At 42.8% G+C, this 27,038-nt stretch overlaps 2 protein-coding genes across 3 annotated transcripts; both read right to left on the minus strand.

Annotated features, from left to right (window-relative positions):
• Nucleotides 1-185: 185 nt before the first annotated feature.
• Nucleotides 186-6,939, minus strand: GNRH1 (gonadotropin releasing hormone 1). The gene is made up of 4 exons (XM_081172415.1): nucleotides 4,107-6,939; nucleotides 3,867-4,008; nucleotides 2,827-2,922; nucleotides 186-718 (listed from the first exon to the last, which is right to left on the minus strand). The coding sequence occupies exons 1-4, from the start codon at nucleotides 4,139-4,141 to the stop codon at nucleotides 680-682; spliced, it is 312 nt and encodes a 103-aa protein (XP_081028541.1). The 5' UTR covers nucleotides 4,142-6,939; the 3' UTR covers nucleotides 186-679.
• A 3,800-nt stretch (nucleotides 6,940-10,739) lies between these two features.
• On the minus strand, nucleotides 10,740-27,015 carry KCTD9 (potassium channel tetramerization domain containing 9). 2 transcript variants are annotated; one of them, XM_081171777.1, is made up of 12 exons: nucleotides 26,865-27,015; nucleotides 23,341-23,462; nucleotides 21,453-21,496; nucleotides 21,259-21,355; nucleotides 20,653-20,711; nucleotides 18,969-19,097; nucleotides 16,841-16,908; nucleotides 16,294-16,389; nucleotides 14,959-15,108; nucleotides 13,209-13,314; nucleotides 12,225-12,358; nucleotides 10,740-11,216 (listed from the first exon to the last, which is right to left on the minus strand). In XM_081171777.1, the coding sequence occupies exons 1-12, from the start codon at nucleotides 26,910-26,912 to the stop codon at nucleotides 11,100-11,102; spliced, it is 1,170 nt and encodes a 389-aa protein (XP_081027903.1). In that variant the 5' UTR covers nucleotides 26,913-27,015; the 3' UTR covers nucleotides 10,740-11,099. The 2 variants fall into 2 exon arrangements, with proteins under 2 accessions (XP_081027903.1, XP_081027904.1); XM_081171778.1 differs by lacking the exon at nucleotides 18,969-19,097.
• Nucleotides 27,016-27,038: the final 23 nt, after the last annotated feature.

The raw sequence follows: 27,038 nt of genomic DNA on the forward strand, positions 1-27,038 counted from the left end.
ATAAACAGGTCATCTGGAAGCACCCTCTGCTTCTTAGCAAACTCCTCCCTGCCCCATCTACTGTCCCACACACACACACACACACACACACACACACACACTAAAAAATGGCCTACCAGCACCCCCTTTTACTTCTGCATGGGTTGCTGTTTCTTCCTTTTTATGCCAGATTATTATTACCAGAATCACTTGCAAGTCGGAGGAGGGTGAGTAGGATGCTGAGAGGTTTTGTTGTGTTGAATCTGAGAAGATACGATTCCTGAACACTCACCCATTGCTGAGTGTGGCTCTTAGACCAAAACAGCAATAAGACACAAAAGGAAAGTGAAGAGTTTTATGTATATTTGCAAAAGTCTGTTCAGGATTGTTTCCCCCCAGAAAATCTAGAAGCTTTTTTGGAAGCTACAATAGTTAAAGTAATCCAACCAGCAAAAACACACTTTTCTTTTTGCATCCTATCAGCGTGAAACAATGTGCCATATGAGGCTATTGTCAAGCAATTAATTTTTTTATTATTTTTAATTGGTGCTTCAGCAATGCAGTGGCTCCATTAATGTTGGTAGGTGTACTTTCCCCCACTCCCAAGACCCTGGTTTGATACTTCTGCATGTTCTGCAACAGAGTGAAGCCCACAGATCTGGTGGTTTCATCTTTTCTTGGTGACGGCTCTTCTATAGATCTAAATCTTTGGCCCATTCTCTCCTTCAGTCAGACGTGCCTGTGTGACACAATAAGTTTACAACTGCTTTTCTTTTAAGCAACTTATAAAAATGTTCAGATCATCTTGAATAGTAAAGCTATCACCATCAGCATTGCCAGGCCAGATATGACTGTTGCTTCCTGGTTTCAACGCAGCTTTGTTATATATAACTTATGATGAGCAGTTATAATGAGCTAGCTGCAGCCATAAATAAGTCAATATAATCAAAGCTATATATCTCAGTATGATTAACACCTTGCATCTGTCAAAATAATTAAGACTTGGCACCCATCAGAAGGTCTAGACAGCCAAACTGAGAAGAGGAGTCAACTAGTGGAAATGTCCCTCTTGGCCCAGTCAAGATGGAACTGACAATTAACTTTGATTCATCGCTGGGAATAGAGGGAGGATGGACACACTGCCAACTGCAGAGATAAGACAAAACTTAATGAGCACACTGGCTATTAGAGGATGCTTACAAGCCCCTATATAAGGGCTGGGCAACAGCAGTTTTCTGAGTCTTCACACCAAGTCCTACCGGTCAATGTCAGTGTCGGTCCTGTCAACTGAGCGAAGAATCTGCCTCTCCCAGGGACTCCGCAACAAATGAGATGAACCATGAACTTCACCTTTGCTGTTATGTCCCTAATATCCTTTTGATCTTTTATCTTAAGTGCCACTTGTTAGTGAGTATGGAACATAGACGTTAGACTGCTTATTTTGCTTATTGTGCTTATCTTGTTTCTGCTTAAAGTAATAAAAGCTGCTGCCTGTTCCTTTAAGATAAGGTGACCAGATTTTTTTTCCAATGAATCCGGGAACACACTTCAACTTCAGTAGGAATGATAGGAATTTGTCAGGGGACTGATTTGTAAATCCGGGGACTGTCCCCGGGAAACGGGGACGTCTGGTAACCTTACTTTAAGAGCCTGTCAGCCTCCATTTACTGGATACCCCAAAGAACCTATTGTCTGCTCCTTGCTCTAATTACTAGGCTAGGTAGCCCGGCAACACACATCATTTTTAAACACACTACAGATATTAAAAGATAGGGCTGATAGGCACTTTTGGTGCACAGCTTTGCTTTGAGAAACTGACTCACGCCATCCAGCTTGCTACAGACTCTGCCAAAGCTATTGCTGCAGCTTGGTTCTTCTATCTCTCATCAATAACGCCAAAGAGAAACAGCTTCTTTCATCTTTCTGTATGAGCCTCAGGAAAGACTCTATTCAGCAACAAACTCAAAATGCAGGGTTGCATTCTGCTCCTCCAGATATCCCTCCGTCCCTTCTCCCTGTCCAACCTTTAGGTTATTTGTCAACTTGTCTGTGCTTTTTCTTTCTTTTACCCCCTGTTTTCCTTTATTTAGTTGTTTTGAGGTTTACCTATCTTGTTACATGATTATTGCATTGCATTATTTGTATTACAGTAAAAATGCTTTAAGTTTTTTTAAAGTTCATTGTGCAGACTAGGAAGATCTTCAATGTATAAATTTACAGATTAGGTGGATTAAGTTTATTTATAGCCCGCTTTTCCACAATGAAAATTTAGTAAATTCAAAAATAACAAAAACCAACACATACAAATTCAGTATCAAGGTTTAAGTACATAGATACAAAGCAAAACAAGAGTTCACGGACAATAAAGTTTCTGATACTGGTTTCCTGCACTCCAAAGAGCCTGGATTAGAGGGGAGGTGCCCTCTCACCAGGCTAGACGGCATAGAGACAGGCTTTTAAGCTCCAGGCTGCATCATTTATTTATTTTAATTGCTTTTTGGCATTGGGTTGCAGCCAAATATGCTCTACTCAAAGTAGATCCATTGGAATTAATGGGTTGCAACCAAATATGTTCTACTTAGAACAGACCCATTGAAATGGAAGAACCTAAGTCACCATGGCCATTTACTTCAAAGGCTCTACTCTGAGTAGGACTAGTATTGTATGTAACCCAATGGAACTAAGCCGTGTCCATTAATTTCATTGAGTCTATTCTAAGTATGTCTAGCCCTGGAGACAACCCATTATTAGTGTTGGTGTTAGGATTAGCTAGCAAGAGAAATCGTTTGTCAGTACTAGCAGTCAGCACCCCTGGGAAAGAGAGAAAAGGAGGGGGAATATACTTACAAGGGCAGCTTTTAGGCTTCTGAATATTGGGCGCTGATGCGGCACATTACGATCAAAATGCTGCAGCTTTCCAAGTTTACCCAGCTCATTTGTGATCTGTGTTGCAGAAAAGGAAAAAGAATGGAATGGAACATGGGGAGGGGCAATCTCCTGGAGCAGGACCTCATGGGAGCTTTCTTGTTGGGGGCCCTGGACTCTGTGTGAGCCAGTATCGTCTGCTCCAAGGATGGGGAACCTGCAGCCATCCAGATGGACTCCAACTCCCATCATCCCCAGCTAGCAGGAGCCCCAGAGCATCACAGCACACAGTTCTAGGGCTCTTTGCTGGGAACCATTCTCTATTTGCCACCACCTTCAGGGGATGGAAAAGCAGCTAGTGGTGGCACTGCATGGCCCCGGGCACCCACAGGACCAAGTTGGCACTCCTGGGCCCAAGGTCACCCACTTAGAATAGAATCATAGAATCATAGAATCATAGAGTTGGAAGAGACCACAAGGGCCATCGAGTCCAACCCCCTGCCAAGCAGGAAACTTAGCTTCATGATTAAGTGGGAATTTGAATCCTGGTCTGCTAGGTTCTAGTCCAATACTCTAACCACTACTAATAAGTAATGACAGACAAGTCCCATTGATGTCAGTAGGTGTACTCTAGCAATGACAAAGTATGGATCTAATATATATCAACAGCACAATCCTATGCATGTCCACTGAGTAGTAAGCTTTATTGGCTTCAGTTGGGTAAGAACAATCATGGCAGTTTTCTTGGGGTGCATAATTTTATAGCACAATCCTATACTAATCCACCCAAAAATTATATGTAGACATCTTATAAACACTTAATCCCACTGAGTTCTATAGGATTTACTCCCATAGAAGTGTGTATCTGACTGTAGCTTTATTTAGCTTGCATAATTTGGCTTTTTGTTGCTGCAGAATTTCTGTGACCGGGGTGCAGAATTCTGCAAAAAACAACAACAACCAGTTACAGAGGACCTGACCTTATCTTCAACCGGTAATGCACATTTCTGAAGCATGCTTACCTCTTGGAAGGATTCTATCAGATTTTCAGCATCCCCTTTTCCTCCAGGTTGAAGGCTGTAGGACCAGTGCTGGGCAGAGCAGATTGTCAAGGATATGACCAACAGGAAGGAACCGGCAAACAGCATCCCAATCTTCTCCATTCTGCAAAAATCCAAAATAAAAATTAAATTGAAAATGGAGTAATCTACCTAGAATAGTCCTGTGCATGCAAAATGCACTGCAATTATTAAGTACATTACCTGATTGACAGCAGAAGAAAGGAAAGGAAGAGCATTTGCCTCTGGTGCCTCCTTTGAGTCGTACTTTCTCACCTTTTATAGATGCCCATTTTCCCCACTGAAGCATCTCCTCCAGGTGACCACGCAAACCCTCTCTCTCATGCTGACTGTAATTAAGTCATAATGAGTGAGAGGGAGGAAGGAAGGAAGGAATTGGAGCGCCTTCCTCTCTAATGGATAAGCACAGCTGATATTCCTCCCTTTGAAAGCCTCAGAGGTAGAAGCAGGTTTTTTTTTAGAAAGAGGAAATTAAAAACAAGGAGATTAAGATCCAGGTGACTCTGCTATTTTCAGGGAGGGCAGGGAGGAATTGAAATCTTTTGTCTAATTTAATGGCTTTGAAATATTCTTATTTGGAACAAGCTTTTAGATTTAATTTGGCTTCTGATTTCCTAACTGCAAGTGCTTGTGACAGTGAAGACTGGTGAACTCTAAAAAGCATAGGGTGGCCTATTCAGGTCTTGGATATCAATCTCTTCTGCCGCTAAAAGCAACACAAAGTTCAATCTGGGTCTTTTGAGCAGCAGATCACTACAGAATTAAGAATTGTTGTCGTTTAGTCGTGTCCGACTCTTCGTGACCCCCTGGACCAGAGCCACTCCAGGCCCTCCTGTCTTCCACTGCCTCCTGCAGTTTGGTCAAACTCATGCTGGTAGCTTCGAGAACACTGTCCAACCATCTCGTCCTTGGTTGTCCCCTTCTCCTTGTGCCCTCCATCTTTCACAACATCAGGGTCTTTTCCAGGGAGGCTTCTCTTCTCATGAGCTGGCCAAAGTATTGGAGTCTCAGCTTCAGGATCTGTCCTTCCAGTGAGCACTCAGGGCTAATAATCTCCCTATTTTCAAGGAGGGTATTACTATAATTTTATAGACAAGTTTTTCTCAGTTTCTCATTGTTCCAATCTTAAATTCAGTTCTGCACATTTCTACATGTTGGCACTTTTTAAAAAGTATTCATAAAAAAGTCTTCAGCATCTTAGTGTACACCACTGTATGCTTTTGTGTGCAGTTTTGCCTAATGTACAGTGTTTTGCAAAGAAAGCAATGCAAAGCAGCGTGTGATTTTCACCACTATATACATATTCATTCACACTTTCTCCATATATACAATTTTAACACAATTTTTGGTTGGAGAATTGAATTGAGAAATTCAGAGAAATAAAATTTTGAAGGATAGCTGTATTTTGGTTTGCACATTTTTTCAGGAAGTATGGATTGGGTGAGTTCACATTAAATGCGATCCAAACTGAATCTATTCAGGACTAGAAGCTGCTGAGTGGCAGTTATAATGGGCAGGCGAGGAGGAAAGGGGAGTAGCTGGAGCAACCCAGCCAGTTGGGCAGGATATAACAACAACAACAGTATCTGGTGATTCTATTGACCCTCAGCTATTAGAAGGTTGCTCAATTAGACAGCTGTATAAAAATGGTGTACAGGAGCTTACATGGAATACATTCCTGTGTACAAGCTTTCTGTTACCTTATTCACATTCTCTTCCCCACTTTCCCTGCATATTAGTGAACTAAAGCATTTGCTAAAGCTAAAAATAATCAAGGATAATTAAAAAGGTTAGATGCTTTTGTCTCCTCGGTTGCAACAGCCTTGGAGGGAAGGAATAATGTGAACCTCCTGCAGAGATGGCCAGGAATCTAGCTGATCTGCACTTTTATTAGCAATTGTTAATGGGGAAGGTGGTTGGATGTTCCAAGGCAGGTGAAATGATCAAAAATTAAGTCATCATTGCCACGTTATACACTGAAAAACTGGCTGAGTAAGTGGGTAGACTTTTGCAGGCATGACAGGACATGGTATGGCTCCAATTTCCCCTTCCTGTAGTGCAGGCTTCCTCAAACTCGGCCCTCCAGATGTTTTGAGACAACAACTCCCATCATCCCTGAGCACTGGTCCTGCTAGCTAGGGATCATGGGAGTTGTAGGCCAAAAACATCTGGAGGGCCGAGGCTGAGGAAGCCTGCTGTAGTGCTTCCTATGCCCTTCAGTACCAGAGCACCTGCTTTGCATGCAGGTCCCTGGATCAAAAATTCCTGCCTGAAACCGTAAGAGAGATGTTGCCAGTCTACAATTCTGAGCTAGATGGACTGGATGGTCTGACATGCCATAAAGCAGTTTCCTGTGTTCTGCACAGGTCCTTGTATATCATTTCAGAGAATCCTTAAAATCCACCCCCCTGTTCTGTATTCTCTATCCCAAGCAAAACCACTTTGGCACAATAGTACTTGCCATGGACTGTTTGGATATGAAGAAACGGTGGGAGGAACCAGGTGGGGAACCACCGAGAAGAAAGGTCAGAGCCCGGGGAGTGGTGGTGGGACAACAAAGAGGGAGAAGACTGGGAAGAGGAGGTGTCAGAAGCTGAAGAGGCACCAGGGCCAGTGGCATTGCATGAGCGAACAGTGCTGGAGGAGTGCATGCATGTGCGCCAGGGGGTGGGCACATGAGCCAGAGGCACATTCATATGGCTTTCTACCTTGCCACACTAGATGTCCCTTGCTTAGATAACAAATCAAGATTCCCAGTGTTAATGACATTGCATGGTTCGTTTTTCCAATTCAGAGGCAGGACTCTTGCAAGCTTTGAATATTCTTTATTGGTGCAGCTGTACAGCAGTGTGTGATCCACACTCTGACAAGGCCAGATGCGCCTCACCTGCAGCACTGGAGGTCTTTTCTATGCAAGTGAACCATGCTGTGATTTCTCAAGAAATATGACTTCAGCGAAATGAGTATCATTTATACAGTTAGGAAAATAGAATTCTCCAGCACAATGTCTTACTGCTACTGTTAAGACACAAGGTGAGAGGGGAGAAGCTAAACTGACTTCTTCAGACCTGAAAGACCACCCTAAAAGAAACATCACTTTCTATGAAGAAGCTCTGCTCCAACCTCTGTGCCAATAACTTGGTTGAAATCACCCATGGTGTTCTTCAATATTCTCAATCATTTGTGTCTCCAGATGTTGATGGACACTAACTCCCATCAGCCCCAGTCAACAAGGCCAGGGATGGTGGGAACTGAAGCATAGCAACATCTGGGCAGGGGCCCAGGTTCCCCACTCCTGTTCTTAGATTTAGAATCCAGATCGGTACAGAAGAATATTGCTTCCTGTTCCTGCAGTAGAATTTCATGGTGCCCCAACCCCACATCAATGTACTTGCACTCTACCTGTCATACCTCGTCCAGGTGACTGAAGGTCCCAATTTCCCTGGTTAAGAGTGGAATTGAGGAGAAGCAAATAATCTACCAAAGTTGAAACTGCAACTGTGTGAAACAGCAAAGAGTGGTTGCACTTTATTTGTGAACAGCAGAAGGAAATGAATTTCAAAAATGAAGGCCAAAGGTTTCATTACACTTACAGCATGAAGTTCAAGTTATCACATTAAAGCGAAACTTCAAACCCTCATCTATGAAACCAGTTCACCATTAAAACCAGAGATCACTTGGAGTCTGTTTGCTTGGGTGGGTACATTAACTTAAAATTCATTACAGGTGTTTCAGACACGCTATTTCCTGCTGGGACAGTCACCATGTCAGAAAACAGCATATGACATTTTCACTTGTGAAGAAGTGTGCATATAGGAATATAAGTGAGTATTTGTATCACATGGTGGACAGAAGCATTCCCACATGGAATGAATGAGCCTGTGTAAAATTGGCTTCCTACCATGCCGTCTTCATTATACAAACACTGGTCTGCACAGTTGTTTAGTCTCACCGAGGAGAGAGATGCATGTTGTTGATCACCACCTTCTTTGGGCAGCATCCACCCCTTTGATATCTGTCTTTTGAGTTGCATAGAAGTCAGCATCTGAGGTATCCATTTTTGCTGGCACCCAGCTTTTATTTGGTATTGAAAGTTTCTACATGTGCCTGTACTAATTGTGGGTACAGATAACACAAAGACATACAGAGAAAAAGCTTTTGCATTGTCATTACAGTGGAACAAAGTCTCATTAGGATAAAGTCATGTTGGTGGGAAGAATTGCTCAGTACTCATGCTGCCTACAGTCCATGATGTCCTTCTTGGTACAAGACACTTTAGCAACCTGCTGTCCTCCAGGTATTTTGGACCACAACTTCCCTCAGCCCAGGTAGCTCAATGAGGAAGGAGAAAGGGCTCTGCAACATTTGCCATGCCAGTTTAACCAGAGCTATTTTGGTCCCCCACAAAGGATGATGCCTTAGCTCCCCACTTTCATAAATGAGCTAGATAGCTGGATAGGTTACAGTCAGAACACGTAACTGCAGCACAGGGAAAGCCAACCTGTTGGCCTCCAACTGTTGCAGATTTCAACTCCCATTAGGCCCAGCAGCATGGGCACTGGTCAGGGATGATGAGAGTTTTAGTCCAAAAGATCTGGGGAGCAGTGCAATGGCCACCCCTCCTCTAGGAGCAATAGTGGAGAACAAGAAGACCCTGTGTGCCTCACTTCAGTTGCTGCTGGGGGCAGATGGGAATTGTAAATCTAATTATGTGCCTACATTTTATCAAAGCAGGGATGAGGAACCTTTTACCTCCAGATTTTGCTGGACCCCGAGTCCTATCGCTCCTGGCCATGCTGGCTGGGGCTGATGGAAATTGGGAGTCTCACCATTCCTGCGTTACAAAACAAAAAACAACCTTGTTGCTCCAGTGGAACATTGCTATGGTTGTTTCTATCTCTTGATGCAGACACATTGAAAAGTTCCTGGGAAATGGACAACAGGGAAAGAGCAACTGGGAGCAACTCTGATCCCAAGGCTCTACTTGTTCTACAGATGCCTGGACCTCTCTTCTGCGGCATCTTTGGCAAGACGTATTTTAGGCTGCACCGTTTCTGATCAGCCCCTGCTAAGAGACTTCTGAGCAACAGCAGAAGTTGGGATTAGGCGGCTTAGCTTCCCCATCCAACTTTCTATTTGGCCTGGAAAAAACTAACAGGAAAGGAGGTAAAAATGGGCCAGACAGAAATGAGATACAGTGGTACCTCGGGTTACATACGCTTCAGGTTACAGACTCCGCTAACCCAGAAATAGTACCTCGGGTTAAGAACTTTGCTTCAGGATGAGAACAGAAATCGCGCAGCGGCGGCAGCGGGAGGCCCCATTAGCTAAAGTGGTGCTTCAGGTTAAGAACGGACCTCCGGAACGAATTAAGTACTTAACTCGAGGTACCACTGTACATTCATCATAGTGGCAGAAGTCTGCAACCATACTTGCCTGTTACAGGTTTCAAGACACACCCAGCCAGCTGTAACTTACAAACTATGCAATTATCTTTCATAACATTTGAAGCAGCTACATTTGTAATAGCCTAGTGACAGAGCACGTGGTTTGCCTACAAAAGGTACCAGGTTCAATCCCCCGTCTGAAACTCTGGGGAGCAGCTGGGCCCGTGGTCAAAATTCAGCCCAGCATTGGTCCCAATTTGAATGGCAAAGCAGTTTTCTCCAAACCACACCCATCTGCCCCACACCTGGTATCATATATGACATATGCAGACATTACAGAGATAGATGGACTAATGGGTCTACCATATTATCAACAGGTTCCTATGTTCCTAATGGATAAACCTCTGGGATCTGGGGCTGACAGACTCTACCCTGAGTGTATCCAATTTCAAAGTGTGCTATAATAAGCAGCAGGGGATGTTCAGACCAGAGCACACAACTTCTCTCACCTGCTGCTGGTTCCAAAGGAAGTTCTTGCTACACCCACCACTCTCAGTTAAGGGATGGGGGCAAGATGGCCCTTCATCATTCGTTATTTTGAAACACTGAATAAATTAATCTGAGCTCACAGGAGTGAAGCCTATCTTACACATAGATACTCTAGTTAGCAGCCATTCTCGTTCTACAAAGATGACTTTGAGAGTGTAGCGAATGGTATAGTTTGCGTGGGCCTGAAAGGCGGAACACCACCACAAAATGGATGCAGTGTCTTTGAACTGTCAGTGAACTGCTCATGAACTGTGTTGTATAAGTGCTAATGGAATGTGGAAAACATCTTGATGTTTTGGCAAAAACAGTGTGCGCGGGAACGGAACAGCACAAGGCGGCTTGGTATATGCACAGCTTTATAAAGCAGTCAGATAAGATAAGAGTTGTGAGACGATGCCAAGGACAAGGACGAGATGTTGCCAAGGACAAGGATGTGCGATGCCGAAAACATGCCAATGACAAGGAGTTGTGTAAGCATCAGGAGTTGCCAGGCATCAGATGAACGAATAAGGTGTATATCAAAGCCCTCCAGCCTCAAGTTGTGTGCATTGACAGCTGTCGTTTGCCACCCGTGACTCTTACTGGGTCAGATCAATCCAGTGTAGAGTGGGGAGTATGGATGTGTGTATGATTGAGTGCATGTTCCCTGTCTTGTCACGTTTGTTAATCAATAAAGAAATGTTACAGAGAAAATCCAACATTGGTTGTCTGAGGTTTACTTGCACCTTCCCTGGAGTGTACTGGGTCTTATTTATGCTAAACACCTAAACAGATTAAAAGGACCTATTTGGTCACAACAAAAGTGGTACCTGAAAGGGGGCAAGTGGGCTATTTAATATGCAACATGAACAAATCAAAACCTCATTTTTTGGCTACTGTGTATGATCCATACTGCTACTAGACATTTAATAAATATAAATTGCATATATTGTGCTTTAATAAATTAACAAATCTCTTAAAATGCATTCTGGAGTGAGTGAGGTGGTGCACAAGTGCCAACGTATTCAGAGCAAACAGCAACATCTCTGCTTCCAAAGCCCTCCAACTTTCCTGGTTTGGTTCAACAGCTACTTCTACGCCTATGAAAGGGAAATTCCCACATATGTGTGATCTGGGGCAGTTCCTTAGTCAACCACAGAGAAACTCAAAGCCATGGAAGAATCGTTGCTCCTACGTTATTAAGGATAAAGGGTGGAACGAAGGTGATCTGCAGCAAGAAGCTCCCATTCTTCTGGACAGCCTATCTGACACTCTGAGACATGTGTAGCGGCGTCAGCATCTCTTCAAAGATGGCTCCTTTCACATTTGACCCTCTCAGATTGGCTTCTTGCAGGTCACAGCCCGACAGGTCACAATTCTGAAATGGCAGAGAGACATTGGTAACTAAAGTCTCCTTTTTTTATATGTTTAAAACACGCACGCACAAAGCTAACAGTTTCCATCTTGTTAAGTTAGGTTGAATTTATTCACCTTAGTTGATTTCCATTTGCAGCATTTTACTTCCTGATGCTCAGAGGATATTTTGTACATTCGTTTACTACCCTTGTGAATTTTCTTTGTGTTTTGTAGCTGCTTTTTATGTGCAATGTTTATTTTGATATTAAAGAGGATGCTCCTTTTAGTTGTTAATTGTGTTTTTATATAATAATTAAATAATAAATAATAATAATAATAATAATAATAATAATAATAATAATAATAATAATAATTGCACCCCACCTATCTGTGCCCCAGCCACTCTGGGTGGCTTCCAACATATATAAAAACATAATAAAAAATTAAAACATTTAAAAACTTCCCTATACAGGGTTTGCCTTCAGATGTCTTCTAAAAGTCAGATAGTTGTTTATTTCCTTGACATCTGAGCGTTCCACAGGGAGAGTGCCACTGCCAAGAAGGCCCTCTGCTTGGTTCCCTGTAACCTTACTTCTCACAGTGAAGGAACCACCAGAAGGCCCTCGGAGCTGGACCTCAGTGTCTGGGCTGAACAATTGGGGTGGAGATGCGCCTTCAGGTATGCAGGGCTGAGGCCATTTAAAGGCTTTTCAGGACCGGTGTTATATGGTCCCGTCGACCGTTCCCAGTCACCAGTCTAGCTGCCACATTCTGGATTAGTTGTAGTTTCTGAGTCACCTTCATGGGCAAACACTTTTGATAATTTATTACAAATGCAAGGCGATACCTTACTGTTGGAGCCAACAGCGAACCAAAAGGTAGCTAGCCATGGAAAGATACAAAAATGTATTCAGTAGCATTGAGAACCAAAGACCCTTTTAAATGAAAAGTCACCTGAGATTTGTGAAAAGTGTTAACAGAAACCCTGTAAATGCTCAGCTGTTGATCAAAAGCTGAAAATGTAACTTACCTCCAAGTCAGTTCCTGCAAGAGTTGCTCCTCTCAGGTTGCAGTTCTTTAGCTTTGCATTTTTCAAAGTTGCAACTCTCAGATTTATTCCAGTCATCTGACTACCTTCCATATCAACTCCTTTCAAGTTAGCACCTGAAGTAGGAAATAACATTTTAAGTCCAATTTAAAAATGTGAATGAGTTCATTCTCATCACCTGCACTTGATCTTCTTATTGAGAACCACCACCCTAGTTCTGCAGCTTGATGCTCTGGTTTCTTAATGAAATGCAGTTAAAGGTCTCAGACAAGGCTCTTTCCCATCGTCAGCTGCCTGATATGGAGGTGCCATCGTCTATGCCTCCCCACTCCAAACCAACACACTTATGAAGCAATCCATCTTCAGAATTATCCAAGAGTAATATGGAGACTGTAAGTTCAGCAGATGAGCTCATTTTGGCTTTAGTACAGGTGTCCCCCCCCCCCACACTTACACACAAATTACTTGTGTGTGGCTGCATGAACTCATGGAGCTGGGAAATATTTAAATAATACAATTCAACCTGGAAATGGCAGGAGAGCTGAGTCCTTGTAGCTCATGAGGAGACATTCCCTGTAGCCCAAAGAAGACGTCAGTGAGCCCAAAGAGGCCAGAGGCACAGTGGTGATTTGTTTACACTGCTCAGCCTCCCCACCTAACAGCTGATTTGCTGAGTAGGGCAGCAGAATCCACAGCCACTTTTCCATGCGTCCTCCAGCCTCCTGCCGGCCCCAGAGCTTCAATTCTAGTTGTAGATACTCTTGGATACAGTCTTTTTTGTATGAATTGAAGAGCGAGTGTCAGAGAGGGCATTTAAAGAATGCTCCCCATATTATGCAATTTCACTTATGCATGCAGGGCATCTGAATGTAACCCCCACATAATCCTCCAAGCTATTTCAGAATTTCCCTGTCACTACAGCATGTGTCATATAAAAGCAGAACAGCACCAAGTTTTTGTTTTTACCTTCTAGGTTAGCTTTAAGGCCAGAGGGGTCCTCAAAATTGCACCCTTTCAGGGATGCTCCTTCTGCATTAGAACAAAGCATCTTTACTCCTTGGAGGTTGGCACACTGATGGAGAGAGAGAGGGAGAGCTAAAATGAATCAGAGTCAGAAGATGTGCAACGTATTAACTGGTCCAGATGTGAATATTCTATCTTTGAGACATGCCTGACCAGCCTTTGCTTATTGGAATTCCACAGCCCCCACTGGTAGCCTATTTAATTGTCACAATGCTCTTATCTTCCGAAAGTCTTTCCTACATCTACCCTCCAGTATTCCAAAAGCACTGGTTTTGGTCCTGTCCCAGTGGATGGGTAAAAATCCCTGCAATTCTCTTCAAGCAATGGTTCAAGGACACTTCTGTTCCAGCTCCGCTGCCTCTTGTGTATTTTGCAGGTGAACCCAGGTGGTGGAGAGAGGTATTGACGAATGTATAGGATGGGAAATTAGGGAATTAGGAAATTAGGAAGCTGCCCTTATACCAAGCCAGGCCACCAGTTCATCTAGCTCATTATGGTCTATACTGACTGGCAACAGCTCTCCAGGGTTTCAGGAAAACTAATGCAGCTGTTATCATTAGGCTAGTTTCCATACATACTCATGCATTCCTCTCCATCCTCCAGGCAGGAGGCATTATCAGAGCTCAAGGACACATTCTTGTCATGCAAATAGGACGAAGTACTGGGCAAGGGGTGTGGCTGGGAAGGGAGTGTGGCCTGCAGGAGTCCCAAGGGCTTGCTAGGAAGGACTGGAGGGCTGTATTTGGCCTCCAGGCCTGAGGTCCGCCACTCCTGGACTCAGGGCAATGTTGTCACGCTATTAAAGAAACCTTATTCAGTTAATCAGGCCAGCTGCATAAATGTACCTGTCAGAGGCTGCCTCAGGTCTCAGCTCACAAAAGACCAACGCCAAGCTCTTCTTATATACAAGGATGTTTATTGCAGTTCATTATTGATTCCACAACCGAGGCGCGCAGCCCCGAGTCTCTAACGTTAGACATTTGAAGTCCCCTCTGAATCGGTCCCGCCCCTGCACCAACTTATGAGGCTTGTGCTAGACCACCTCTTCCTGTCTTTCCTTTTCCGCAGGGTCTTTCTGCCCCCCTGGGTTCCTTCCCTCCTGCTCTCTCCTGAAGCGGATTCCTGAGATGCCTGTTCCCCCCTCCTTCGTGCTTTGGGGCTGGGCTCCTCCTCCGGGCTTTCTCCATTTCCGCGCGCCTCCACATTTGAACTTGGCGCGCGCTCGCTACCCCTGACCTTCCTTTTGACACTTACGCTACTCCCTGTACTACTCTCCGCCTCTTCCGCCAGGACGTTCTCCCCAGATCTCCTTCCCCTGTCTCTTTCCTGCTCCGCTCCGTGTGTCACACTGGGAGCCCCCCTCTCTTCCCTTCGTTCCTGCTGGGAAGCCGGCCCCGATCTCCCACTCCCGCTCGGGGTTTCCCTGCTGCTTCCCTGCTCCTGGCAGGTCCCCCCTGTGACCCCCCTTGTCCTGACTAGGGGCGCCCCCTCCTGAGAATCCTCCGATTCACTTGAGAGACTCATGGAAGATCTCAAGTCATTGTCATCCTCTTCCTCACTGTCCTGGGATTCTTCCTCGTCGCTCTCCGTCTCCTCCCTCACCTGTGCCTCTGTCTCTGAACCCCTGACAGTACCCAACTTTGTTCTAGAGACAAATGTATGCTGGTTTTTAGCCCCACTCCAAACAACTCACATCTAGAACTGATCCAGAGAGATCTGCTCGTTCAAGGTTTGCACAGCACAGGTTGGCATGGGCCAGGTTGCATCGGCTCAAGTTGGCCATCTTGAAGTTGATATATCGGAGATCTAAACGAGAGAGATCTGCCCCGCTGAAATTTAAACCCTGAAAAATTGGGAGAAGGGAGGGGGGAAAGACTTGCTGCCTGTATAGCACTTCAGAGCACTCAACAAATTTTGCCTACATAATCTCAAGAATCCCTTACAACGAAGCCCATTGGGGAGGATGATGGTACCCCCACACTGTAGATGCAGCACTGGCGCTAAGAAACGTGTCCAGAGCCTTAAGCCACAGACAGTGTGTGGGGATGAGATGGGATTTAATTTTGGAACTACCTGGTTAACAATACTGGCTGTTGCATGGCCATGAACAAAAAAGAGCATCACTGAACATGAATTAATCAACTCTGTGTAATTGTTGACTGTATTGGCATTATACTGATCAAGAGAACAGACAAATTATCTGCTTTGTAGAAAGATGGGTTGTTTTCTATAGAGGGATTTTCATTGGTAAAAGATCAAAATATTCCAATTCATTGTGGGATATGGCTGGATCATGACTTATTTATTTTTGTTTCATTAAGTTACTGGAACAGTAGGTAGTAGTCACAGCCTTCATTTACACATTCAGTAGAATGTGGTTGGAGAGTAGACCATACCACATTAAACTGTGGATGATGGAACACCATTTGTAATGCTCCCCATGTAAAAATGCAAAAGAATTCCTTCAATTAAAAAACTAGCATTTCTTACAGAGGGATTCTTGCACAGCCCACTCCTACCTGTGCCAGTCTTTCTACCGGCATGAAATGTCCAAAAATGAAGCAAAAGAATGTAAAATTCATGGAGGCCATCAACGGCTATTGCTCATGACGGCTTTCTCCTAGATCCACTGTCAAAAGCAATATGCCTCTGAATGTCAGCTGCTGGGAATCCAAAGTGAGTGAGTGCTATTTCACTCAGGGCTTTCCAGAGCCACCTAGTTGGCCACTGCCAGAACAGGAGGCTGGACTAGAGGCGCCATCCAGCAGGCTCTTATACCATCTCAGATAGAAACATGGGGACACATTTTTAAATTCTGCTCCACATCAAAAGCTTCCTGCGCCACCTAGCAGCTTGAAACTTGACCGGTGGGTGGGCTATGCCCATTGGCCTGAAATGTCCCACAAAGGATAGGCCAGTTCTGGCCCTGACCTTCAGGCTGAAACAGATCCCCCACTTTGCCTTAGGAGTTATATGATAACCTATAGAATAACCCTAACTAACAAAGAACAATCTTTGTTCTTGATACCTGACAGCGTAGCTCAGATTTGGTTGAAGTCGCAAGTAGGAACCTAACAAATTCCTTTCGGGAGATTGGTGAATGATCTTCAGCTGGTTGTGAATTCTGTAGGGAAAGAAGAAGAGCAGCAAGAAATGACATTCAACTACTAGTTGAGTTTTCAGTGATGTCGGGATTTTGGAAAAATTCTGAACTGGGAGAAAATTTCTGATGCATATGGATTGTGATTTAGCACATTTATTTTTACATCTGTTTTGTAATCCAAGAGCAAAAATAATAATTAAAAAATGCCCATATTAATCTAACATACTACATAGTTATTTCAACATTGTTCTAATAAGCAAATTATCTGAGTGTAGAAGGGTAGAAACCCCCCTTACAGTGCAATCCTATGTGTCTACCCAGAATTTCTGTTGTTCTCAGTGAGATGTGCTCCAGTTAATTTCCAGCCTTTATAACGCTTGCTTCTGAGTAGACATGAATAGAAATTTCAACCCAATATCACTGACATTTTTATTGGGCAAGAAAATGAGGTGGTAGCACAAACTGTAATTACCTTAATAGCTGCTTCTAGGTGTTCAATCAGTGAGTCAACCCCAAAAAACCTGGCTTCTTCTAAGACCCCTAGCACAAGAGAAAAGAACATGAATGTATCCTTGCTATAAATTACAATTATCATTATTCTTAATTAATTACCTTCCACATACAGTGGTACCTCAGGTTAAGAACTTAATTCGTCCTGGAGGTCCATTCTTAACCTGAAGCACCACTTTAGCTAATAGGGCTTCCTGCTGCCGCTGCCCAATTTCTATTCTCATCCTGAAGCAAAGTTCTTAACCCAAGGTAATATTTCTGGGTTAGCGGAGTCTGTAATCTGAAGCGTATGTAACCCGAGGTACCACTGTATATGTCTCCAGGCAATCTATGCAGTACCTCAGAAGTCGAACAGAATCCGCTCCGGAAGTCCGTCCGACTTCCAAAATATTCGGAAACCAAGGTGTGGCTTCTGATTGGCTGCAGGACCATACCCACCACCATTGGTGTGGGGCAGGTGTTTTTAAATTGTTATTTTAACTATTATTCTTAAAAGAAGTGTCATAAGTAGTAAAATGTAAAGAAACAACCAAAACCCTACAGTATTTCTAATCAGTACTAACTGAAATTATAAGGGGGTTAAACCTGGGCAGCAGAGGGGTGTGAGTGAGTGAGTGAGTGAGTGAGTGAGTGACAGACAGCGAGCACACAAAATCCTGCAAAGGTTCATTAACTGTGATTAGGTGAAATCCTGATTAGATCAACATTATTATTATTATTATTATTATTATTATTATTATACACAATTCTATCCCCCTTTCTTCTGTTGAGCTCATAATGGCACAGAATAGCTTCATGGCTGGGGGAGGATTTGAACTCAGGTCTCTCTGCAGCCAAAGCACTGGACTATTACATGTGCACAGGGCCAAGTCCAGTCCTGTGAGTGCAGCAACTCAGACTGCGTGTTTCAGCTTCATACCGGTTGAGGTTACCTCTTCTCTTGGGAAGAGAACGAGGTTGCTTAAAAGTTGTAAACTCTCTCCTATGAGCAGCACACACCAATAAAACTGTCGGTCGTACACATCTTATATTGGATGTAATTGGGGACGGAGGAAAGGAGAATTAGATTTCCAGCCAAAAGGGCCCCATGGTTATCCAATTTCGGAAGCGTATGCTTCCAAAACAAGTACTGTTTTTTCCATGGGGGATGCAAAGAGGTGAATAAAATTTAAGAGCACAGGATGCAATGTCCCCAAATTACTCTCACACACTTCTGATTAATAAAATGGCGATTATTCCAGCCTTTAATAAGCTGACAGCAACCAATATATTTAGGGTGAAGTATTTGTTCCACTTGAGCCAAGGGGAGTTTTGACATGCTATACTGAGAATGTATTCTGTGTTAGTTAATAGTTTCTCTAGTTCCAATCAATTAAGAGCTAGGATGTAAAGTGTGAGCTCTACGATAATATATTCTGACATGTTTCTTCTTTTTTAAAGCTAAGAATTGCCCAAAGTGGCCCTGAATTAGGTCAGGGAAGAAGACTTGACCCCTTTTTCCCATCATTATTTTCCTTCAAAAAAGAAAGAAGATTGGCTTTCTTCCTTTTCTCCTCCAAAGTTGCCAGGAGACCACTGGGAAAGAGACCTCCACACTCTCACCCAAATGATTTAACAGCTTCAGGAGTGGCATTTGGAGTGTGAAAACAGTGTGAGGGGAAAAGAGGATAAGCAACCCTTCCCTCAATGGCAGGATGTTCAAATTCTAATATGCTAGTCCTACACAGAGTAGACCCACTAACAATAGGTAGACACAACTAACTTTGGTCTACTAATTTCAATGGATGTCCTCTTGAGTAGATCTTAGCTGGATATGTCCCAAGCTAGAGTCCACCTCTCTCAGCTGCAATTTATTTTAGTTCCATATTGTTTTAATACTTCAATAATCAATCTTCTGCATCCCATACAGGTTTGGCTCTTAAGTCTGCAGGATGCGCTCCTCCCCACCCCTGCTAAGGAAAACCAAACTAAGCAACAATTAGTTTTTTGACAGCACCATCCAAAAGCCCCTTTAGGCTCATCTAAGAACAAGAGTTCGGCAGCAAACAACAACAAAATGATAACATGACTGGTACCCCAATAATACATACCTAACAAATTAATGCCTTCATTTACAATAAGCTGTCCATGACGCAAAAAGTTCAAAATTGGTTCAAAGTACTCAGGACTACGGTCGACTAGGAAGGCTCCCCGGTGATCTCGCTTATTCCCCCAGGCATCTGTTTCCAACAGGAAGTATCACACAAAAATTCAGTGCACAAAAAGAGAAAGCCTTCAAAAATCAGATTTATTATTGTAATAACCCAGTTGTGCACTAGCTCAAGGAAGTTATTTAGAAACAGACAGCTTGGGAGAGGGAGCAATTTTCAAAAGTCCTCTTAAGAGGTTCAACTCAAAATGTTTTAAGGAAAAAGCAAGCCAAAGACCAAATGCAGGGGCTGTTCTAACAGTTCCATCCTACTTAAAAGAGAATTGGTGAGATACAGATTACAGTCATGGCCTTTCAGCTAGACCAGAGTTCAAATTCTGGACTAAGGGTTCCAGAGAAGTCTCTGACCCCGTGTTAGAAACTCAGCTATATAAACCTGGGCTACGGTTGCCACAATGGAATGTCTAGGCGCCATTCCCCCTTGCACAATGTGATATTATTATTATTATTGTTGTTATTATTATTATTATTATTAATAATAATAATTCCATTTCTATACCACTTTATATTTTAAAGAAAAAATCACAACACGATTTACAACACACTAAAACATCAAATAAAACAATCCAGAATAAAACTAATTCAAGCTTCAAGGAAAATATTTCAGACACTTCTCTAAGTGACATTCTGCTTTCCTCAGTTGCCAACCTGGCATCCAGAGCTCTCCACAGAGTCACAATGGGACCTGCACCAGTTGCTAAATAAATAAATAAATAAATAAATAAATAAATAAATAAATAAATCCCCACCCATCTGGCTGGGTTTCCCCAGCCATTCTGGGTGGGGAAACATACAACATATCTAGCAATATAGTAAAAACATTAGTCCTTAAAAACTTTCCTAAGACAGGACTGCCTTCAGATGTCTTCTAAGTCAGATAGTTGTTTATCTCCTTGACATCTGAAGGGAGGGTTCCACAGGGAGGGTGCCACTACCAAGAAGGCCATCTACCTGTCACCTGGGCTAACTTCAAATACTGCTCTGAGCTTTCCTATAGTACAGGGGTGTGAAACAGAATCCACCTGGTGGGCCGGATCCTGAGCTCCCACAGCCCCTGTGGGCCATTTTTGAAGGGTGGGTGGGACTGCCCACTTGTCAATCAATTGATGTCACAATGACTCAAGGGGGGCAATTAACCTTTGTCTTGCCAACCTGAATTCAAGCCGGTGATTTAAAGCATAATTAAGATTGCAATCCTGATTATTCCTCTGTATTGTAAGACTGATTAATTAGGCATCTTTTTCTCTTGCTGTACAGGGAAAAAATTCAAGTTCATTTGTTAGAGGAAGCCAGGCTTGAATCTGGCTTCTTAGGTTCTTCTTCTCACTAATACAGGGAAGAAGCAAAAATGGAGAATCACACAACATGAACAATAATCCAACAACAAGACACAAAGCTTATTTGCTTGCAGAAACAGCCAACTTGTCATACAATGGGGCAGCTGCCAATGAAGCTATGCAGTGCACCTTTCGATAAACTATATGTCTGCTTTGAGAGAGGCTCCCATAACAAAGCGTTAAAAATGGGGGGGGGGTTGACTTAGAATAATTTTAGTCCATACTGACCTTTATCTTTAAACATTCGAGCCAGCATGCTATCAGGTTCTTTACTAACTAATGTGGTCCTAGAGGGAAAAAGGAGAAGTATTAACAAATAAGTTTAAGGCTTTGATTTTTAGAATGATGTTCAGGTTTTGCGTAGGTTTTTGTTTTGCTTTGCAGAGATATTTCCCTCTGTGTTTGGTACTTTTAACTGTAAACCTTGTGGAAGAGGGCCAGAGCTCAGTGGATGAGCTTATGCTTTGCACATCATGTGCCGCAGATTCAATTCCCCACATCCCCAGGGGAGAGCCATTGCCGGTCTGTGCAGACAACCGTGAGGTAGATGAACCAATGGCCTTCTTATTTTTCCTATGCCGTTCCTTCCCTTTTCTCCAATAGCAAAATCATCATTTAGAAAACCAACAAGCACAATTTATTTACTTTAAAAGGGCATTCGACTGCAGAATGTTGGAGCCGAGAGGTGCTGCCTAGAATTTGGAGCCGGTGTTTTAGTGGGATGGAGTAATTTTCTGCAATGTTGGTAATGATTTTGTCTGCTGACTCAGTGAGTTCGTTGCAGCGTATTGCAAATATAAATAACCTTGTGGCAACAAAGTGACAGGCTCTTACCGGGTAGTTGTGAAGTACCGCCCTCCAACATTGAGAGTTATCCAGTCTGAGTGAGAGCCTGTTAATGCTTCAGGAGGGTTTACATCATTCTGGGGATCTGTAAGCATGGAATGTAAATGAACACTTTTAGTGCCGTCGTGAACTTGTCCATTACACAAGACAAAAAGCAACAGAGCAAAATTCTGGATTCTTACCAATGAACGGTTCCCCTTCACATACAAAGAGGACATCATCATCCCTGAAATGGGAAGAGAGAAAGAGAGCCAAATGTTTCCATGTGCAAGTAGACGGTAAATAACTCGGTTTAGGGCAATAGTGACCAGAAGCATAACTTCAATCTTCAAGGTTTTAAATTTAAACTAAGGGGCATTAAAAGCTAAGGAACTGTTCCAGGATAATTGGTTGGGTGCCAGGGAGGCAGTAAATAATTGAGGGTGGAAAACAACCACCATCATGTTTTAAATTATGCATGCTTTAAAGTATGGTTGTAAATATTTTAGAGATAAATTTATGTAATAAAATTTTCTTGTAAACTGCTTTGAGGTTTTCTACGATCAAATGGTATATAAATTTTATGAAATAAAGGAATGAATGAATAATCTGGTTAAGCCCTTTTAAGACTGTGTTACTAAAGAATGCAGGCAGAGGACTGCATGTCTGAATGCGTTCCATCAAAAACTCACTGTGCACATGAGCTAACCTACCAGGGATGCAAGGGAGCATTTGGGAATGCTATTTCCTACCTGCATTCGGGCACTGTCCTGGGGGGGGGGGTTGCACCATGATGCTTTTCTGAATGTGTAGACCCTCTCTTAGAAACCTAGCATCCCCTTCTGATCCCACCCTCAAGTATGTTAAGCTCTTCCCTCTCCATTGCATGTGTGTCTGAAGTAACTACTTCCCACAAACAAGGAAGGCTTTCTGGGCTCACAGGAAAAGTTATTTGGGCACACCCAGCCACGTCATAGTCACTGGTGCAATACAAGCCACAATTACTCTATGAGCAGAGTAATATTTTGTTGATGCCAAATTTGGAACAGTTGTTTCAATTGTCTTCAAAAACTGATAGCAGAATGTATTTTCTAAAAGTTAACTTTCAGTAAACACTTAAGTGTTCAATTTTGCAATCCAATACTTGTACACCTCATTTTGACCCAGTCACCAAAAAATGCAACAACACTCACAATTGAGGGCACTGGAGAAAGTTCAAGTTAGATGCAGATTTTTGCAAGAAAATCTGAATGAGAATTTGTTTGAGGTCTATTTCCCAACAAATTAATTCCAGCCTCTGAAGGCATCAGACAAAACCAATACATAACAATAAATATTTAAGGTAATAAGTATATCAGAGCAGTGTTAGAAAGCAAGGAGCCATGTGCTCCTGGGTAGTGGGAGCCAAAAAATGTCTGTGTGCCTTTTTTTTTTTTTTTTTTTTGCTGCCACACTACTCCGCAGACCAGGTGATTTGTCTAACAGCAAATATTAATAATTGTATATAGAGATAGAGACAGTTGCTGCTGGGTGAATCACCTGGTGTCTTTTGCTGCCGCGGTGCCCAGCAGACCAGCTGACTGCAGCCAGGCAAGTGGAGGTGCTAAGTGCACAGCTCCATCCAGTTGCAAAATGCACTTAGTGCCTGGTAATTTCGAACGCTGAATAAGAGTCCACAATAATCTCTGAATCAGGCAAACTATGATTACTACAAACCCTGGCTCACCACCCTACTAGAACTGAAAACTGTTTTAAAATGGATTTTTATTTCTGGTATACAGGCAGATTGTGTTCTTTATGACAAACTCTGGTTCCTCCAAACCGGGAAATGGAGGAGGGGAAAGGAGGGAGTCCACAACATGCTCCCCCAAACCAAGGTGTAGTTTGACCAGCAGTTTTGAGCTGGTCCTCATGAGCAGCTATCCCACTTTTGAAAGGTCAGAAAGCAATAGCACATTCCAGTGCAATGAGGTCATTGTATCCTAACAGACAGTTGACAGTCACCCCCTTCCCTCCAAACAGCTGTTGGTTCCTTTTAGTTTCTGCCAGAAAGTTCCCATCATGTGAACATCAAATCCACGCCCAACTTACCTTATCAAAGCAATGTCGTCAATGAGCCCACCTCTCCCATTGTACACGCTGGTTGCTTTTATTCCAAGCTTATTACTGGCCACAGACAGCAAATCAGACAGTGTCCCATAAACAGCCACAACCTATAAAAAGAGAAGGTGAGTATTTAGCCCAACAGTGGTTAATGTTTTAGGGCCCCCACTTTTGTTTTATGAACCTAAATTCCCCGTCCAACCTGAATAGCAGACATAGATGGGGAAATGCCAGAAACCTCACCATCATTTGAATTATGGCGCATTCAAATGCAGCTGTCATGTGTTTTCATTCAGCTAAAACACAGATTCATAACTCAAACAAGATCTTGAATAGTCAGCAGCTTCACAAAACACAAGCTACAGGTACATGGGGTTCCAGTGAATGAAAAGGGGGGGGGAAATGTTTTGCCCCAAACACAGACAGTTTGTTATTTATGGTTCCTGTACTTGTTCCTAATCAGAGCTCGGCTGCCTGTTGTTGATTATGAGCAGAAACAGCAACAGGAAGAGCACCTGCTAAATTTATGCTTAATGCTGCTATTTCTACTCTGTCCCTCTGTGGATGTATGACGACTAGTACTGTAAATGAAAGCCAGCAAAGTGGCTTTTCTGGAAAATTTTGAATTAGAAAGCTTTTTAGACTTTCCCACCCAAAACCCTAAAATAGACCAGGTTTTCCATGATTGTCTTCAGTTTAGTCAACAAAACAGTGTGTGCCATTGTAGGTTTTAACATGTCAAAAGTCACCTGAGCCTCTGCTCAATAGCCAAACTTTCTGCACTACTTAAGACAAAACAACAAAAACAAAGTCCGCTTTGTATTATTGTACTGACATTATTTCAAAAAGTAAAAGCCAGGACAAACTGAGCTTTTTTAGGAAGACATTTGTAAATGTTTCCAGATACAACTCAATAGTGTACACTTCCTTATACAGTATTAAAAACATTAAACAAAAAGAATGAAGGCACTGCATACTAATTTTAGCTTACTAAGAGAGCAAGAGTTTTATGCATGGGATTTTCTTGGGTATAGTTGCCTGCAAAAAAAGTTACAGCTTCAAAACTGACTGATCTGATTCACATGACACGGTCAGTCAAACTGTGCCTTTGCCAGACCATGCAAGCAAGTGGGCTCAGAGAAAAGCTCACAGCTGCTTTGCTCCCCCTGGTCCTTTCTACTGCCAAGCCATGCCTAGCTAAGTCAAGGTTTGGCTGAGCATGCCATCTTAACTGTGACTTGTGGTTTAGCTCTCCCCTTACAAACCATGAGACACAATCAAGGTCCATTTTTACTGTTTTTACTAGTTTCACAGACAACTACTTCAAATAACAATTTTCCACCCTGTATGACTCATCTGCTCCAGCTCTAAACTTGTTCAGTATTTCCAAAGGCAATAAATAAAACCATTTTTGGAATGCCATGTTTACCTATATTTCACTAAATTCCAAAGCCACCTAGAGCTTTTAACAGCTATGTATACAGCTAATGGCTATATCTTCAGAACCAATTTACATGTACAGTTATCAAGGACTGTTTTAATAGAACAGGTCTCAGAGACAGACAAACCTCCGAGTGAAATTTATGAACATGAAAAAAAGAAAACTGGAAAATTCAGCTGTTTGCATACACCCAGTTCAGAAAGGATAGCGGTAATTAGTGGAAGGATGTCATGTTATTATTTTTAATTATGATGGGCAATAAGCTACTCAACCTTTTGTTTTGGACACAACTTGCAACCCATCACCATACTTGGGGGTAAGGCAGAAATCCCTGCCCTCCACCCAGAATCACTACTGAAGGAAGCCCTGTTTAGGGAAGTTTTTAATGTTTGATGTTTTATTGTGTTTTTAATATTCTGTTGGGAGCCGCCCAGAGTGGTTGGGGAAACCCAGCCAGATAGGTGGGGTCTAAATAATAAATTATTATATATTAAGCTTTTGTTAATTTCTGACTCACTCTTAGGTACCAGGTGAAACCTTTTTGCTTTAGGGTAGAAGTTTTCAACCACCTATGTTCTTTCTGTGGCACCCCTTGCCTGCAGAGCTGGCAGCCTCTCACCCATTTTTGAACACCCTCCTTTGTGGAGTGTTTCCTCAGCCTCCTCTCCTTGAGAGTCCTCCGGTCAGCTGCTGCTGCTGCCCCCAAAGGCAGGTGCTTGTAGCCAGGGCTGCTGCAACAAACAGCTGTGCAAGCCTTTGCAGGCAGAGATGTGAGAGGGTACACCTGGAAACATGGGAGGGGGCTGCAGGGCTATCTCCCAAAAGAAGTTCAGCAACTTTGGGTGATCCCTCTATTCCAGGTGCTGGTGGGGGTTGCTGCACATCTGTGTGGCCACTGTGCAAAACAGGATGCTGGACTAGACAGGCCTTTGGTCTGATCCAGCAGGGCTTTTATTAGTCTCAAATCCAACAGCTTCCCTCTGCACTTTCACCTGGTAATGTTATTGCTCTCTTTCCACAACCCAGCAAAGTCTAATCCGTTCTGCCAGCTTGTTTTTCCACAGTAATTATGATCTACTTCCTACCCACCCACCCACTCACTCTTTCCTTTGTCTCCCCCACATATATTTATTGCATTTATTTTATTTGGATATCCCTTAAATAAAAAAATTCTCAAAACAATTTACATAAATTTGTGTATGTGTATATTATATATTTATGTGTATATTATCAATAAAATCAAATGTCAAGAACAAGTTAGCATAATTCTTTTCAAAATAAGGTTGAGTTTTAAAAATATACACTATAAAATAAAGTTACATTTTAATACACATGTGCCTTGCTTAAACAAATACTCATTTTAAATATTTGGGTCAAACAGAGTTGTTGCCAGTTTTCCAAGCTGATCAATCTTGGGTGATTGATTTTATTGAATATAATTACATGATTAATTTCATTTTAATCAGTAAATATATATGGTGAGTCTTCTTGCTTTAAGGCTTTTATAGTTAAATAGGCAGGGCATAAATTCCTTAACTTTTTTTTATTATAGGATTTACAGTACTTATTGTGTGTGACATTCTAAGAAAGAGGATCAACAAGATGTCTTCTCAGAAGTGGCACTCCACTGCTGGAATCTACCTGCTCAGTGACCTCTATTATTTTTTAATAAATAAATGCTGCTGTTCAGTATAACTTTAATCTGTGTATATTATCTTGGGGCGGGGGGTAAATTCGCCCTAGAAACGTTTCTAAAGGATGCCATATAAATCAGATGACTAAAATTGAAAGTCTGCATAGCAGTGAGTCCCAGTGGGGTTTACTCCTAGGTAAACTGGTATAGGACAGTAGGGAAAAGGGGGAGGGGACCCCAAACCCGTAACCTTCTCATCAGACCTTGAGATCTAGCCACTTCACTGCCTGTTTCCGATTGTAAGCTGCTTGGGAGCAGAGACTCGGCTCTGTCGCTTTACGTGCCTCTTGCCCTGCTTTGTATCATGACTGGGATGGTGGAAATTAAAGTCAATCTCCTCATGATTCAAGGCCCTTCTCACCAAAACGCCTCACTCACCTTCCCATTCCTGGGGCTGCCATTGACAAACAGGGTGACTCTCTTCATCGCCTCCCCCACCCTGCAGGGACTGAGGCGCCTGAAGCCGCGCCCGGGACTTCTTGCCAGCCGAGCGACAAACCCGGAAGCAGCACTTCTCCAACTGGCACGCCCACCCACCAATCCACGCCACTC

Source organism: Podarcis bocagei, assembly GCF_964188305.1.
Source record: "Podarcis bocagei genome assembly, chromosome: 15".
Classification (NCBI taxonomy): Eukaryota; Metazoa; Chordata; class Lepidosauria; order Squamata; family Lacertidae; genus Podarcis; species Podarcis bocagei.